Source organism: Equus caballus, chromosome 1 (genome assembly GCF_041296265.1).
Source record: "Equus caballus isolate H_3958 breed thoroughbred chromosome 1, TB-T2T, whole genome shotgun sequence".
NCBI classification, from domain to species: Eukaryota; Metazoa; Chordata; class Mammalia; order Perissodactyla; family Equidae; genus Equus; species Equus caballus.
The window spans coordinates 170907051-170925754 of NC_091684.1; the positions used below are offsets into that span (position 1 = coordinate 170907051).

The window sequence follows — 18704 nt, forward strand, 5'->3', positions numbered from 1 at the left end:
TTGTGATGCCTCCAGCTTTGCTCTTTTTTCTCAGGATTTCTTTAGCTATTCTGGGTCATTTGTTGCCACATATGAATTTTAGGATTCTTTGTTCTATTTTCATGAAGAATGTCATTGGGATTCTGATTGGGATTGTGTTGAATCTGTAGATTGCTTTGGGTAGTATGGACATTTTAACTATGTTTATTCTTCCAATCCATGTGCCTGGAATATTTTTCCATTTCTTTAAATCATCATCAATTTCTTTCAGTAATGTCTTATAGTTTTCATTGTATATGTCTTTCACCTCCTTGGTTACATTTATTCCTAGATATTTTATTCTTTTTGTTGCTATTGTAAATGGGATGGTATTCTTGAGTTCTCTGTTAGTTTGTTATTAGAGAATAGAAATGCAATTGATTTTTATAAGTTAATTATTTACCCTGCAACTTTACTGTAGTTGTTGATTATTTCTAATAGTTTTCCAATGGATTCTTTAGGGTTTTCTATATATAAAATCATATCTGCAAACAGCAAGAGTTTCATTTCTTCCTTTCCTATTTGGATTCCTTTTATTCCTTTTTCTTGCCTAATTGCTCTGGCCAAAATTTCACTGCTATGTTAAATAAGAGTGGAGAGAGTGGGCCCCCTTGTCTTGTTCCTGTTCTCAGAGAGGTAGCATTCAGTTATTCCCCATTGAGTGTGATGTTGGCTGTGAGTTTGTCATACATGGCTTTTACTATCTTGAGGTAATTTCCTTCTATACCCATTTGGTAAGAGTTTTTGTCATAAATGGATGTTGGATCTTGTTAAATACTTTATGTCTATTGAGATGATCATGTGGTTTTTGTTCCTCATTTTGTTAATGTAGTATATTACATTGATTTATTTGTGGATGTTGAACCATCCCTGTGTCCCTGGTATAAATCCCACTTGATCAGGAAGTATGATATTTTTGATATATTGCTCTATTCAGCTTGTTAATATTTTGTTCAGGATTTTTGCATCTATGTTCATCAGCAATAATGGCCTGTAGTTTTCTTTTTTTGTATTGTACTTGTCAGGCTTTGGTATCATGGTGATGCTGGCTTTGTAGAAAGTGTTAGGAAGTGTTCCATCTTCCCCAATTTTGTGGAAGAGTTTGAGAGGGATAGGTATTAAATCTTCTTTGAATCTTTGGTAGAATTCTTCAGGGAAGCTGTCTGGTCCTGGACTTTTATTTTTGGGGATACTTTTAATTACTGTTTCAATCTCTTTACTTGTGATTGGTCTATTCAGATTCTCTATTTCTTCTTGATTCAGCTTTGGGAGGTTGTAAGAGTCTAAGAATTTATTCATTTCTTGTGGGTTGTCCAATTTGTTGGCATATAGGTTTTCATAGTATGCTCTTGTAATCTTTTTTTATTTCTGTGGTACTTGTTGTAATTTCTCCTCTTTCATTAGTAATTTTATTTATTTGAAACTTCACTCTTTTTTTCTCTGTGAGTCTGGCTAAGAGTTTGTCAATTTTATTTATCTTCTCAAAGAACCAGCTCTTAGTTTCATTGATCCTTTCTACTGTCTTTTTTCTTTCAATTTCATTTATTTCTGCTCTGATTTTTATTATTTCCCTCCTGCTGAGTTTGGGCTTTATTTGTTCTTCTTTTTCTAGGTCTGATAGCTGTAGTTTAAGATTGCTTATTTGAGATTTTTCTTGTTTGTTAAGGTGAGCCTGTATTGCAATGAATTTCCCTCCTAGGAGCACCTTTGCTGCATCCCATATGAGTTGGTGTGGTATGTTTTCATTTTCATTTTTCTCCAGATTTTTTTTTCTCCTTTAATTTCTTCAATGATCCCGTTGGTTGTTCAGTAGCATCTTGTTTAGTCTCCACATCTTTGTCCCTTTCTCAGCTTTTTTCTTGTAGTTAAATTCTAGTTTCATAGTATTATGGTCAGAAAATGCTTGTTATTATTTTTATCTTCTTAAATTTATTGAGACTTGCCTTGTTTCCCAGCATATGATCTATCCTTGAGAATGTTCCATGCACACTTGAGAAGAATGTGTATTCTTCTGTTTTTCACTGGAATGTTCCACATGTATCTATTAAGTCCATCTGGTCTATATTTTCTTTTAATTTTACTATTTCCTTGTTGACTTTCTGTCTGAATGATCTATCCATTGATGTGAGTGGACTGTTGAGGTCCCCTACTATTATTGTGTTGTCATTAATATCTCCTTTTAGGTTTGTTAATAGTTACTTTATGTACTTTGGTGTTCCTGTGTTGGGTGCATAGGTATTTATAATTGTTATGTCTTCTTGGTGGAGTGTTACTTTGATGATTATATACTGCCCCTCTTCGTCTCTCTTTATGTGTTTTATCTTGAAGTTTACTCTGTGTGGTGTAAGTATGGCAACACCTGCTTTCTTTTGTTTGCCATTAGCTTGGAGTATCATCTTCCATCCCTTCACTCTGAACCTGTGTTTGTCATTGGAGCTGAGATGTGTTCCTGGAGGCAGCATATTTTTGGGTCTTGTTTCTTAATCCATCCTGCCACTTTGTGTCTTTTGATTGAAGAATTCAACCCATTTACATTCAAAGTGATTATTGCTGCATGAGGGCTTAATGCTGCCATTTTAGTGCTCGTTTTCCAGTTCTCTTGCATTTCCTTTGTTTCTCATCCCATGCATTTCAGACTACCAATTTGGTTAGGTAGCTTTCTATGCTGGTTTTCTTAGTTTTCTCCTTATTTATTATTTGTATCTATGTTCTACTTATTTGTTTAGTGGTTGCCATGAGGTTTGTATGAAAAATCTCATAGATGGACAGTTCATTTTCTGATAACCTCTTATTTCCTTAGACTAAGCCAATTCTATCCCTTTCCTCTTCTCCTCCTAAGTTGTTTTTGTCATATCTTATTCTATCTTGTGTTGTGAGTTCGTGGTTAAAATGACAAGATTATATTTATTTTTGGTGTTTTCCTTCCCTTTATCTTTAATGTTATGCTTGAGGGTTTGCTAAGCTGTTCTGATGGATAATTACAATTTTCTGATTTTTGTCTACATGTTTATCTCCTTACTCAGGACTTTGTAACCCCTTTCTTCTTTTTTTCAGGTATGAGGACATTCTTAAGGATTTCTTGTGGCTGGGGTGGGAGGGGCAGTCTTGTGGCAATGAACTCCCTTAGCTTTTGTTTATCTGGGAAAGTTTTATTTCTCCATCATATCTGAAGGATATTTTTGCTGGGTAAAGTACTCTTGGTTGAAGGTTTTTATCTTTCAGAGATTTGAATATCTCATTCCACTCTCTCCGAGCTTATAAGGTTTCTGCTGAGAAATCTACTGAAAGCCTGATCCTTTGTAAGTTCTTTTCTTCTGCCTTGCTGCCCTCAGTATTTTTTCTTTGTCTTTCACTTTTACCAGCTTCACTACTACATGCCATGCAGTAGATCTTTTTACATTGATATAGTTAGGAGATATGTTGGTCTCTTTCACTTGCATTTCCAGCTCTTTCCCCAGGTTTGGAAGTTCTCCACTATTATTTCTTTGAACAAGCTTTCTGCTCCATTCTCCTTCTCTTCTCCTTCTTGAATATCTATAATCCTTATATTGCATTTCCTAATTGAGTTGGATATTTCTAGGAGAATTTCTTCATTTCTTTTTAATCTTGGTTCTCTCTCCTCCTCCATCTGAAGCATTTCTATATTTCTGTCCTCAACATTGCTGATTCAGTCCTCTATAATATCAGATCTATTGTTCAGGGAGTCCATATTCTTTATCTCATCCATTGTGTTTTTCGTCTCCAATATTTCTGATTGGTTCTTCTTTATAGTTTCAATCTCTTTTGTGAAATAGCTCCTGAATTCGTTAGAACTGTCTATCTGCATTTTCTTTCAACTCATTTAGTTTTCTTATGATAGCTATTTTGAATTCTCTGTCATTTAGATAATAGATTTCTGTGTCTTCAAGATTGATTTCTGGGTACTTGTCATTTTCCTTCTGGTCTGGTGATTTAATATATTTGTTCATATGCCATATAGCATGGATTTGTGCTTCCTCAATGTGGTAGTATTTGATCGCCACTTCCACTTGCTGCCATTGGGTGGGGTCAAAAGCTTCATATTCATATTCCCCCGCTCAGCTCCCCGCTGCTGATCTGGGGTGCCAGGCGGGGGGTCGGGGGGAAGGGCGTTTTCTTTCTCCTACATGATCTTGGGGGCTTCTCTCTCTGCCCTCCTATCTGCTTTCCTGGGGTGTTGTGATGGAGGCACCCCTGTGATAGCTAGTCACCTCTGTGTGAGGCTTTCTCCTAGCTGTGAGAGACCCCAGAGAGCAATGGTATTCCTGCAGAGGGCCACCCCTTCTCCCCTTTCCTCTCAGAGCCATGCACAGTCACTGGGTCACTGCCCTTGGCAGGAAGGGAAGCTTTCTCTTACTTTGTTCCACTTCCTCAGGGGGGCTCCAGCACCTCCACTTTCTGACCTATGGCTTTGTGGGTCTCTCAGACATCTTTTATGTTGTGTGGATGTCCTCTGTTGGAATATGAATGTCCTTTTTGTTGTTTCTAAAAGGGGAGAATTTATGGGGAGAGCTCACTCCACCATGATGCTGACATCACCCCTCTTCTATACCCAATTTTTAATAAAAGATAGAGAATGAAAAAGATTCTAGAAGACTGGAAATGGGCCTTTAAGGTTCCAGTTTTCAGAAAGTGTGTGCAAACCCATTCCTCTTTTTACCAGGGTTAGATTGGTCAGGGCAGTGTGGGTGGTTCTATGGGGCAAAGGCCAAGAACATCATAAGTATACTAAGGTTCAGACATTAGCAGAACTCTCTTCCCCTCCCTCTCTGAAAGTTTCACTCCTACAACCATTAGATGAGGCACAGCAAAGTGCCTACTTCTGAATAGAGGAGTGACCCGGTGTGGGATGTCAGAGCCACAGTTGAAAGAGGAAGGCATCCACATTGCGGAGGGAGAGGGGAGACCCCATTAGAGGTGTGGGAGCCCACATGGGGTGAAAAGAATATCCACATAAAGGCTAGTTTTTCATGGGGTGTGAAAGACCAAGTGGAACGTAGGGGAGGAAGACAAATCCTCTACCCTCTAGGTCCTTCTGGCTGGGCTATGAATTAAATTGATGTGAGACAGAATAACAGGAGAAAAATCAATCAACTTTAATAACATGTATGCATGGGAGAAACACAGGAAAACTGGGTAACTTGCCAAAATGGCTGAGATTGTCATCTTAAATAGCATCTTCAGCTAAAGCCAAAGGAGGATGTTGGAGGTGGGAGGAGTCAGTTATGGGAGATTACCAGAAAAAAACACAGTAAACAAGAGTAAGGTTATTATGCAGATTTAAGTCCTTGCCTTCTGCATTGATAAGACTTTCTAGAGATAAAGTCATCCTGCTCTTCCTTGTACAGAGAGGAAGATATCTCCACAAATGCAGATTTTCCTTATAAATGTAAATATTTCTTACAAAGGGTAACTTCTACTTGCTTTTCAGAGCTTTTCCTATGTCTTCAGTTTTTAACAAAATAACCAGCCAAAAATAATCCTCATGCCAAAGAGACACATTTTGGGGTGGCCAATTCTGATCCCCCACAGGAGTCAAGAGGGCATCCACATGGGGGAGGGGACAAAGATGGCAATAGGAGATCCATTATACATGATGGGATGTAGAGGAGGAAAGCTTTTCCTCTACCCTCTTAGGGTCAGTGACCTAGGGGAGGAGAGGGGCTTGTGAGTTAAACTGGCAACAGACAGATTAACAGGAGAAAAGGCATACAATTTTATTAATTTTTAATTGTACGTACCCAGGAACATCACAGAAAGTGGTAAACACCCAGAGAAATGGTGAGATTTGAGAGCTTATATTACCATCTTAATAGGGGAAAGGGAGGAGAAGAAAGGCCACTTACAGGAGAGCAAATAAATTTTAGGAAAGATAATGAACCCTTGGGAGAATATATGGGAGATATGATAGATCATGACAATGTCTAGGTGTGGACAACTTCTCTTCTCATCTCCTCTTGTGTGATAAGAGTCAACTTTCCCTAACTGATGAAACTGAAGAGGAAGGGATTTATGACAATTGAGCTATTTTTTGGAGGATTTGTTTTTAGGTAGGTAAGGGGAGTTTGGAAAAAAACCTCTTCCAGTGTTTGTTGATTCTCAAGTATCTTCAGCTCAAAATAATTCTCATGCCATTGTGACACATTATAGATACCTTCAGGGATTTATCAAACAAATAGTCATTTTAAGAAAATCTGCATCCAGTTATCTTATTTAGGAGACAAGAGTTGCAAATGTGGAAGGAAAGAAAACTAGGAGAAAACTTGTAGTGTTGGATTGAAACTGGAAGTAGTACTGTGAAGTCATAGTTTTCAAAATTGATATAAAATAGATATGTAAATGTGTGTGTGAATTTACATTCATATTTTTCCTAGATGTGTTCACTAAGAGAGCATGAGAATAGCAACACTGCAATAGTGACAAGCACACTTAGCACCCAGAACTTGGCTTTTAAATATCATACACTAAACTAAAAAGAACCTTGGAGAAATGGCTGATCCCATTCTGGTGTAAGGATCATAGAAGATGAGCCTAGAACATCTTATTGTGCCAGAAAGCAAGGAAGTACCCAAAGAATGAAAGGAACAAGTCAAAAGGACATAGAAGCCAATTTAAGTGGCCAAATCTGTGACAATTTGAGCATCAAGATAAACAATGATAGTAACAGATTATAACCTGCTTAAAAAAATGAGAAACCATAAGGCCACACTGATATGATAAATAAATGAATAAATTGAAAATTTGATGAGAAATAGGATACTTACGTAGTTTCCCAGTGCTGCCTCCCCCCAACACTAATCACAAAGGAGAAAAGAATAACTTTATAGCAGAGAAGCGTGGCAGACGCTATCTTAATAAATGATCAAAGTGAATACATAAGTAATAAGGCAAGTCTAAATATCATGTGCCACCTAATAAGGCACAACGAGAAGAACACAGTACTACTTCCCTGATATTCCTATCAAAGATACATAACTTGGATTTAATAGTGAGGAAATATCAGGCAAACCGAAACTGAGAGAGATTCTACAAAATAACTGTCAGTCCTGAAAGTCAAGAAAAGACTGGGGAATTGCTACAGATTGAAGAGAAATAAAGAGACACTGCAACTAAAAGCGGCATGTGATTCTGAACCAAAATCTTTTGCTGTAAAAGACACTGTTGAGGCAAGTGGCAAAACTTGAATAGGATCTGAGAATTAGATGGTAGTAATGTATCAATGTTCATTTCCTGATTTTTGTGGCTGTTTGATGATTGTGGTTAAGTAGGAGAATGTCCTTGTTTGTATGAAATACACACTGGTGTATTTGGTGCGGAGAGAGGATGGCAGCAGGTGGTGTGCATCATGTCTTCAATTTGGCTTATGTATCAATTGGTTCAAGAAAAAAAAGCTCTTAGAACTCTACTTGCAACTTTTATGTAAATTTGAAAATTTTTTTTAAAATGAAAAAAAAATCATGTTAAAAAAATAGAACTTTTTTTTTAGAAGTCCAGACAGAGGACTTCTAAATCTAAGAGGACCTGAGTCAAAATTTCAAATGAAAGCATGTTGCATAATAGTCAAAACCAGAGATGAGAATGAGCACAAGAAAGTCGAGGACAAAGGGCATGACTGGGATGGTCTTGAGTGATCACCGAAGATACTTTTAAGGACAGGTGAGGATGTGGTCCTCGGTAGTCTGGCCTGGTAAAGGGCCAGAGGAAGTGAAAACAAAAGAGAAGAAGATGGAGTCCAGAAGCAATACACTAATTCCAAGAAACATTTGTCAACTTAGAAAAAAGAGGAAGCTGCAAAACAAAAGGAGAGCCTTAATTTGGGATCTTAGAATTGCAGTTTGGGGAAACACAGGTTTTGGCAGCAGCCAGAAAAGTACCACCTGAGGAGTAAAGGTCAAGAGTTTTTATTAGCAAAAAGGAGAGCCCAGAACAATCGCCTCAGTTGTTTGTTAGGGAGGACAAATTTACGTTACAGTTCATTGGCTTACACAAGGACATCTTGTTGATATCAGAAAAAGGTTATTTTTGCACAGTCCCTCAGAAGGTCTTTTCTCAGCAAATATCTCCCTTTTGGCAAGTCAGCAAGGTCAGCACAGTTTCATGGTTTTGTGTGGGGAGGGGGTGTTTGGTGAGGAAGATTGACTCTGCGCTAACACCCATGCCAATCTTCCTCTTTTTGCTTGAGGAACATTGTCACTGAGCTAACATCTGTGCCAGTCTTCCTTCACTTTGTATGAGGGACACTGCCACAGCATAGCTTGATGAGCAGTATGTATGTCCACACCCAGGATTTGAACCTGCGAACCCTGTGCTGCGAAGCAGAGTGGGGAAACTTAACCATTATGCCACCAGGCCAGCCCCAATTTTCATGATTTTAGCAAGATAGAGTCCAGAGTACAAAATGGAGTCACTGCCTAAGTACAGGACGGAGGTGAGGGGCTGATGAGTAGCTTATCGGCAGTACCTCTGTTCGTGCTACATTAATTGAGAGCTTTCCCAGTGTAGGGATGTGCTAGGCACTGTGGATACAAGAGTGAATCACACAGAGTTCCTGCCCTCAGTGACCTTGACTCCAGAGGCAGGTATAAACAAGTAAATAGGAAATTAAAATGCTACGAGACAAAGACTACCAGTGCTAAAGAGCACGCAGGAGGAGTGCTTTACCCTACTCTTGTGGGATTCGGAAACGTTTCACAGAGCAAGTCATAGCTGAGTGGGGACCCGAAAGATGAGTAGGAGTAAAGTAATGTTGAGGGAAAGAGTTTTCCAGGCAAAGGCAGCAGCAATTCAAATATCTGTAGATGAGGGAAGGCATGACTCATTGAACCTTGAAAGCTCTGGAGGACCTGTGTGGCTGCAGTCAGAGGCTAGTGCAGCTGGAAAAGACAGCGGGGAAGGACCAGATGCAATTACAGTAAATGACCTAGAGGAAAAGGTGATGGTCTGAAATAAGCAGCAGGAATGAAAAGCAGTAGACAGTTAAAGGTATGAAAGAGGTAAAACTACAGAACTTGGTGATTGATTGTTTTAGGGTGATGAGAGAAAGAGAGACATCAAGTAGAAAACTGGGATTACATTGTCTTACGCAGAAATTTAATTTTTCATTTAATACTCCCAACAACACTAAGAGATATATGTTATTATCACATCTATTTTACAGACGAGGAAACTCAGAGAAGTGAAATAACTTGCCAAAGTTAAGGCTAGAAAGAAATAGATTTGCTATTCAAACGTAGATTAACTAAAATACAGTGGACTGGGCATTTATTTTCATATTTCAGGAGTAAGACATAAATAAGAAATAATAATTTTTAAAATATCAATTCCTGTTTAACCTTAAAAGTTTATGACTCTATCTTAATTTTCTGAGTTTCAAGTTTTTGTCCATAGATGTTCATAGGTGACCAAAATCGCTGACATTTGAATAAGAGGTCTTAGCAAAAGGGCAGATAAAGTGTCTTCCCGGTCCTCCTTTGTTACTAATGGAATATCTAACAGCAAACGGGGCTCAAAAGTCCTGGGAAGCAATGACTCTAGGGATTCTGGCTTAGGTGACCTACTTACAAAGAACACAGGAGGCATATCCAGTACAATGAGAAATATAGACTATGAGGTTTATAAGATTATCTCTACAGGAATGACAGACTGATAGCTGGCTTCCCAATGGAGACTAGGGAAACCAGAAAATAGGGGACTATTAAGTTTAAAGTACTCAAAGAAAATCATTGCCAACCTAGAATTATCTACCTTATTACTTAAAAATGAAGGCAAGATAAAGCATTTTCAAACAAAAGAAAGAAATAAATAAAACCTAATAAAATTTATAACTAGCAATCCTTCACTAAAGGAAATTTCAAAGCATGTATTTCGGGTTGAAGAGAAAAGCTACTAGATAGAAGTCTGGAATTCAGGAAGGAATAACAAACAAAGAGCATAATAAATATGTGAGTAAATGTAAAAACATTTTTGACTATGTAAAACAGTATCTTATTATACAACAAATATGCTATATATATTTATATATAGTGTATTTACTATATAAAACAAAAATGTCTTGAATTAAAAACATAAAATTAAAATTTACATCACTAACATAGTTTGGGAGTGTTCTAAAGTGTCAAGTGTTCAAGAGATGACTAAAGGTATTGATTAACTTTAGACTTTTATATGTTTAGTATGCATTTTGGAATTTCTAAGGTAAATAATGAAAAGAATAGAAACACATCATGTGAATTCCAAACTAACAGAGAGAATAACTGGAACGTGGATCAGTTAGGATAGGCCAAGTTGTGCTGCAGTAAAAAAATACCTCAAAATTTCAGTGGCTTAAAGTTTATTTCTTATTTCTATTACATATCCGTCCTGCTCCAGCCCAGGGGTTCTGCCCACTATAGTCACTTGGAAACACAGGCTGACACAGGCTTCATCTTGACACACACTGTCACAGTCACAGAGGCAGAGGTGAGAGAACAAGGCAACCCCCATGCCAGCTCTTAATCCTTCTGCCAGAAGGGACACCTGTCACTTCTACTTGCACTTCTTTGGCCGGAGATGGTATATCTAAGTACAAGGGACAGGAAGTAGGATCCTTCTAGTTACCTGGAACAAGAGAACTAAACATTTGTGAACAGCCTTAATGGCTATCATAGGATGACTGACAAATACACAACTAATCCAAAAGAAGGGAAGAAAGGAGAGGAGGTAGAATACCAGACAAATGAGACACACAGAAAAGACAAAATAAGGTGGTAGATATACACTGAGGAAGATGAAGATGAATAATTACAATAAATATAAATGGACTAAATGGTCCAGTTAAAAGACAAGATTGATAAATGGGGGGGAGGGGAATCTAACTTTATGTTACTCACAAGAGACACTAAACAACTTACAAACACAGAAAACTTGAGAATGAAAAAATATAAAAAGATATACCGTGCAAATTGTGCCAGGGTTGTGCATTAGAATCCTATAGAGCAATGAAAATGAAAAAATATATCTACTTGTAGTGACAGGAATTGATTTCACAAACATAATGTTCAGTTCAGCCACAAAAAATATGTGCAATGTGATTCTTTTTATATAAAATTCAAGAACAGGCAAAATTAAACTATATTGTCTAAAGATGCATACATAGGGATAAAACTATAAAAAGAAGAAAGGAAATTGCTATTTCAAACATAAATATAATGATTTCTTCTAGGGGAAAAGAGGAGCTTCTGGTCAGGGAAGAGCACATGGCTGGGGGCTTTGGAAATGCTGGCAGCATTCTATTTCTGACCTTAGCTAAAGTGACAAGAGTGTTTGCCTCACAGATATTCTTTAAACTTTATGTATATAAATGTTTTTGGCACTCTGATATAGATATATTATATATATGATATATATGGTGATATCTCTGACATATATATGATGTACCTTACAACTTTAAAAAATGCTTAGGAAGGAATTATTTTATTAGATGATTAGATGCTTAAATTAAGAAATCACTGGGTTATTTGCTAGAGCAGTTTCAGAGCATCCTTATTCCAGTAAATTGAAAGAAAATCAGAGATAAAGAAATGGAGTTAACAAAGAGTCTGACAGTGAAAAGAAGCTATTAGTACACTAGCTTGATAGGGTGGACTGGGGAGAGGTGTGCATTTCCTGAGGAAAAAGTCTAGACAGGAGAAGACACTGAAAATAGACCACAGAGATAGAGCATAGCCCCAAGACTTGGGGAGAGATGGAATCCAGCTCACAGTTAAAGGAACAGGAGACTGTCCTGCCTGTGCGAATGGTGGAAAGGGAGTAGGTAGGTCCCAGATAAGGAAAGGGATGCAGCTGAGAAACCAGGAAGTCGACCAAGAACGTGAGCAGAATAGGAATGTCCTCTTCAGCAGTGGAATATACTTGTACAAGCAAGACTTGAGTCACTTTTCTTCTTTGCCTCAAACCTCTGTTTTGAAACAGGGTTCTGAGAAGGTGTGCATCACCTCTGTTGTTCTCTAGATCATGGGGCAAGTTACCTGGTGTGGAAGGAGTCTGTGACCGATTACTAAGAGGGCTCATTTCCTATGCATTAAATCACAGCTACAGTGTTTATCTTCATTACACATATTAAAATGTGGTATTAATCTCTAGGAATTGTTCTTGAATAACTTGACATACATTACAAGCATAATTTCTTTACACACGTAAAATCTGTTATTTATTTTCATAAATTGCTCTCGAGAATGTGAGTAGAACCAGTAGAGTGACGACACCAAATGTATTAGCTGCAGCTTCATGACTGCTTTGCTACGTTCAGGGAAAATTATTTCACCTCTCTGGACCTTAGTTTCATCATCTGTAAAACAGGCGGAATAATTGGCAAAGCAATAATAAAGGGTAATTTAACTATATATATTGGGGTGGATTTGGACAGGGCTGTGGATTCAGTTCACCTTTTCAATGATTCCTGCAACACTGACTAGCATTTTTCTGGATGACTGCAGATTTATATACAAAAGTCCTGATTTATTATTTTAAAGATCAGTAATTTTTCAACTTCTTTAGTTTGTTTCCTTATCTGTAAGTTGGGGATAATTAAAGCACCTTACTCAAAGGATGCTATGGACTGAAAGTTGTTGCCCCCCCAAAATTCATACGTTAAAACCTAACCCACAATGTGTTGGTATTAAGACGTGGGGCCTTTGGACGGTAATTAGTTCATGAGGATGTAGCCCTCATGGATGGGACTGTGCCCTTATAAACGACATCCCAGAGAGCTCCCTCGCCCCACACTGTGTGAGGTAATAGCAAGAAACAGTGGTTCATAACTACGAAACTGTATGCCCCCGTTGGCCCAGGACCATCCCTCTTTATGCCTGCTCTCTTGGCATAATTAATAACAGTGCTCCTTTTCACTCTCAAAAGTGTCCCAATTCAGACAGTAAATTACACAGTCACCCTATTCAGAGCACATAGTAAGCACTTAATAGATGTCATAATATTATTATTATTACCAGTATTGATATGGTTTCCTAAAGAATCACAGTTAAAAATTCAGTTTCCATTCTGAATTAGTGGGAGTGGCCATGATTGAAGTTTTGATTGAGAGGGAGGGAGGGATAGACTAGCAGGTCTCTAAATTCTATCTTTGTATAGAATTGGAGAGCAGCCCAAATGGAGAAGGACATGTCAGGAAATACAGGGCAGGCAAATCCGGGGTTGGGGAATCTGTTAAGGTCATGAGTCATTGCAGATGCACTGAGATTAACGTTGGCAGAATATGCAACAGGCAGCGAGAAGTTCAACGCCTCTGAGAGAGACTTGGGACTCCAGGTACAATTGAGCATAACTCCGCAGGGGTGATGGCAGGAGCCATGGCAGTGCCTGAGTTTCCTAGGGGAAAAGTGGGACAGAGAAGATTGTAAAAAGGATGTAAAGGGAGAAGATAAAGATCTGAGGAAGGATATCTAAACAAGGCAGTTCTCCTTACACGTGAAGGTTGCCTTTGGACACTACCTTCTGTGTGGTAGACAGAAGAGCGGCTCGGAAGAGGAAGGGAGCAGAGCCAGAGCAGCAGCAGGCTTGCCTGCCTCCTCTGTCAAGCCCTTTCTCCTGAACTCCTTCTCCAGAGTCCATAATCTCTGTTAAGCTCCTTGGAGAAGCTGCCTTATAGCAGCTTCAGATCTCCCAGATGTACCCTGACCTCAGAAAAACAGACCATTGTACGTGGCATTTCAGAGCTGGAAGCTGGTCAGCCAGCTCAGAGGACAGCAACAGCATCTCTCATTCACCTGAATAATAAAATCATTGACTTAAGTTCTCAGCGGACATTGGAGTATTTGTTTAACATTTCTGAGCTGCTGCTGACTGCTCAAGTTCCAGAAAACGCTCTCTTCCAAAGTAAAGCGTTTAAAATTAGATTGGGAATGGGGAGTAGTAGGGGAAGTCTGGGGTTTGCACTGAACTTTCACTGACCTTCCAGCTCCTTAGGGCGTGCTCCTTGTAATCAGTCCATCATGCCTAAGGAAGGAAAAGGGACAGCTCTCCCATGATGGCCAAATGCATCTGCCTGCTTAGCTGTCTGTTATCATCTCAGTCTCTAAACCACTTCCCACTCCTGATTCAATGCCCGTTTAACTCTTCAAGCGTGACTTTGTGGAATACATTGTAGTAGAAAAAAGCACGGGCGTGAATTTGAGCCCCAGTGCCACACAGTGTAACCCAAGGCTAACAACGTTGTGTTGGTTACCTATTGCTGCATAACACACTTACTGAACAAAAGGACTTGTATTACGTCTCCTGATTTTATGGTTTAAGTGTAAATCTGCAGTCTTAAGCAGGGTAGGGGTAAGGGAAAAATTGCAAACACATCTTAAACTTTTTAGTAGTCATGTTTATTATAGTGGTACAAGCAAAGCAATTCTCAAACTATTTCAGATGTATTAGGAGTGAGCAAATGAGAACAAAGGCTAATGCTGTGAAGAACCAGGGTTCGCCCTGTAGAAGAAGGGGCATGTGATTATGGAAGGTGGGGAGGCAATGTTGGGAGGAAGAAAATTTTCCTCGACCCTCTTAGGTTCAGTGCCTGAGGACCTACAAATTAAACTGACAAAAGATTGGTTAAGAAGAGAAAAAACGGATTTAATTATGTACATATGTACAACACGAGAAGTGAACACTGATGTAAGCTACAGACTTGGAGTGATTATGTTATGTCAATGGAGGTTCATGAGTTGCAGTAAATGTACCACTCTGGCAGAAGATGTTGATCGTGGGGAACACTGTGCATCTGGGAGGGGGTCTGGGGTTATATAGGAACTCTGTATTTGCGGCTCAACTTTGCTGTGAATCTAAAACTGCTCTAAAAAGTGAAGTCTATTTAAAAAGAAAAATTAAAAAGGGAGATGCTGATTTCTTCAAAAATTTCAAAGATCAAGAAAGACTGCGGAGCTGTTACAGAGTAAAAGTGGCTAAAGAGATGACTAAATGTAATACCTGACACTAGGCTGGAACCTGCACTAAGGGGAAAAATACACTATGAAGGATATTATTGGGCCAAGTGACAAATTTGTATATAAACAGATAAAAAAATTTGACAAAAGTGTTGCATCAGGGTTAAATTTACCATTCCAGCCGAATTTGTCTATTTACCATTGTCTGACTGTTCCTTTTGAATCACTTGCCATTCTTGCTGTCTGGAGAGATTTTGCCCATCTATTCACCTTCAAACTTGACAGTTACCCCGTGACCACTCAAAAGACCTGCCAACCATTTCAGCCCTGAGTGATCTAATCTTCCTCTGAACGCAGAGCCCCTGTCTCTGCACTGCTCATGTCATGCTTTTCTAGCCCGGCATTTTCAGATGTCTCCCTATATAAATGTATGAGATCTTTCCAACTAAACTGAAAGCAAAGTAATATCAGGAATGTTGCGTTATGCTTCCTTCTACATTATAGACCTTTCTTATGATAGATTTATTTGACATTAATTTATTTGACAATTCTTTATCAAGCAGCTACTATGCACTAGTTATTGTTAATACAAAGATAAATAAGACATGGTCCCCGCCGTCAAGGGACTTACAGTTCTATATGGCGAGCCAAACTATAATTAAATTTTAAATGTGCAAGGAATATAAAGGATTGTTTCAAGGAAGGCTCCATGGAGTAGTTGACACTTAAATTCAGTCTTGAAATGTGCATAAGTGTTCACCAGAAAAGAAACTCTTGGCAAGGTCTCAGTATGGTACACAGCTGGGAAAGTGTAGGTGCCAGAGGAAAGGCTTCCACATAACCTCCAAGTCTATGCCTCCAGGACTTCTGCATGAGAGCCACAAGCCTCACCCCACCCATCCCTATGGCTGCAATGCACATGAAAGGGAGATGGAGGTGGCTGACCTCAAGAGACTAAAGCCATTGCTGTAGAACAGGAGAGGTTATAGTGGGGAAGGGGTCGTTTCAGGGTTTGCCACAAGCAGGGAAATGAGAAGGAAGCCTTGATATTAATCAGGAGCATGTAGACAGTCTGTGAGATAGAGTATGATGAACCCTTCCTGAGAAAAAGCTGTCAGGCACTTGGGCGGGCTGCACACAGTGGCCCTGCACCTATAGCAGACAGACTGTCTGCTTTCTGCACAGACAGACTGATCAGACCATGATAAATGATGCAGATAAAGGAGGAAATTAGGCCACTGAGAAAGAAGGGGAAAATGAAACAGAAGCTCTTTATTCTATCAGTGATATTTCATTATCACTAATGTATGAGATAATTGATTCTTTTAGAGATCAGTGTATCTCTTCCTCTTTTTTGACAGAAAGAGAACTATAGAGAGAGAAACAATGTGAGGTGATTCAACATTTATACTTAGTAATCCACAGAGCATCTCACGGCCCTTCTCTATTGCTCTATAATAATTGCTCTAAATCTCTGTGTTTGCATTTTGAATACAATTCATTTTTCTCCATTCTCAGTACTTATGACGAATTAACATCTGTACAAAATTTGTCAATACTTAACATAATTTGTTGTTGCTGCTGCTGTTATTTCAATGAATATTCCTCCTAATTACTACTGCCAATGTTGGAATACTTAGCATAGCTCCTCCAGGGCAATCGTCACTCAGCTCCTCTTTGTCTAGTAATGAGGCTCTGATATCATTCTTTCCTTTGCAGGAACACCTCAGAACCTCAGAGACAACCCTCCTAGCTTTAAGAGTCTCTGTGGAGAAAGAGCTGTTCACTTCAGATTTTGCTGCTGCTGTTATTCAGGTTGGATCTTGGATAACTCTTTGTTGTAAACCGATCCAAATTTCACTCAAATGATAATCTGCAATGTTGTCTCTTTCTGTAAGAAATTGGAGGTTTCCCTTTACCTGAGGCCATGACAATTCTATAACAGGAAGTCCGTTCCCTGGAGAATCATCTGCTGACTCTTCAGCTGGATTCTTTCTATTACGCATTTCGTCTGTTTCCATCTCTTCGTCATCATCTCGTGCTCACTCACTTCACCCCAGTCACATCCGCCTCTGTAAGTACCTAGAAGATGCCAAGATTTTGCCTGCCTCAGGACTTTAGCACTTTCTGTTCTTTCTGCCTGAAAGTTCTTTTATATGACTGACTCCTTGTCCATCAGGTTCAGTTTAAATTTCCCCTCATCAGAGATTCTTCCCTGACCACCCTGTCTATACTCCTTGTCTTAGTCCGTTCAGGCTGCTACAACAAACTTCCATATACCAAGTGACTTAGAAACGACGGAAATTTATTTCTCACAGTTCTGGAGTCTGGGAAGGCCAAGATCAAGATGTCAGGAGATCTGATGTCTGGTGAGAGCCCACTTCCTGGTTTATAGATGGCTGCCTTTTCACTGTGTCCTCACATGGTGGAAGGGGCCAGGGAACTCTCCAGGATCTCTTTTAAAAGGGCACTAATCCCACTCATGAGGGCTCCACCCTCACGACCTAATCACCTCCCAAAGGCTTCACCTCCTAACACCATCACATTTGGGGCTAGGATTTCAACATCGGAAGTTTGAGAGGACACAAACATTCAGTCTATAACAGTCCTGTTCTACCCGCCAGTGCCTCTATCATATCATCTTATTTTTTTCCTCCATAGCTCTTATTATAATCTGTAATTATTTTTACTTAACATTGCTCTGCCTCTACTACAATATATATTTCAAAAAAGTAGGGTCTTTGTCTGTCTTTTTCACAACTGAGTTACAGTGCCTAACACATTTCCCACATTTCCTGGTGTGGGGGATAAGAATTGCCCACCCCAAAATGTTTGTCTTTGGCTTGATTATCTTTAAGAACAAACGACTCTGAAAGAAGCTTTGATCTACCCCCAACTGCTTAAAAGAAATTCAAGATAAAAGACCAGTCCCCAGGCGAGGCCATCACCACAGATAACTCTGGGTATCTGTAGATTGGGAGGGTCCTCGCTAAGCCCATTCTTATCAAAGTACTGTCTATCGGACATTTGCTTTTCCATTTCCATGTGAATTGTCTTCCTCCCCTTTGAAGTCCCAAACCACTACCCCCTACACCTTCCTTTGTCTTCAGCTGAAGATGATATTTAAAGTGACAGCTTTGGCCATTCTGGCAAGTTACCCAGTTTTCCTGGGTTTCTCCCATGTATACATATTGTAATCAAACTGCGTTTGATTATCTTGTGTTAGTCTGTCTCATGTCAATTTAATTCTTAGGCCAGCCAGAAGGACCTGGAGTGGGTAGAGGAATTGTCTTCTTCCCTCATACCAACTATGTGACTTTCTGGGAAAGGCAAAACTATGGATAAAGTAAAAAGATAAGTGGTTACCAGGGGTTGGGAGGTGGTGGGAGAGATGGGTGAATAGGCAGAGCGTGGGGGATTCTTAGGGTGGTGAAACTATCCTGTATGATACTGTAATTGCGGAAACATGGTGATGGGGTTCAGGATGAGCCACCTCAAAACATGGCACCTTGGCATATTGAACATCTTAAGCTGAAGGAGTTTAAGAAAACAGCAGAAACAGGAAGGTCACTCTTACATCCCCCCCTTGCCCTTCTTCCCTGAAAGCGGGAGATAAATCTCCCATGTGAAAGGTACCCTTCCCGTAGGAGGAAGGGAGATATCCTTGTCACCAGAGTCAGGGAATCTAGGGCCAAGAAGACCGTATAAACACATCTTGCTACTTCTTCACCATCAATTACCCATAGA

At 39.3% G+C, this 18704-nt stretch overlaps 1 protein-coding gene across 2 annotated transcripts in view; it reads right to left on the reverse strand.

The window, feature by feature from the left end:
- The window catches only part of RNASE1 (ribonuclease A family member 1, pancreatic), a 43280-nt gene that overhangs the window by 22431 nt on the left and 2145 nt on the right, over positions 1–18704 (reverse strand). For both annotated transcript variants that reach the window (XM_023638080.2, XM_070264825.1), the window contains exon 2: positions 16877–17039. In XM_023638080.2, coding sequence (XP_023493848.2) covers positions 16877–16978 — 102 coding nt within the window. In that variant the 5' untranslated portion in view covers positions 16979–17039. The remainder of the gene's footprint in view (positions 1–16876; positions 17040–18704) is intronic.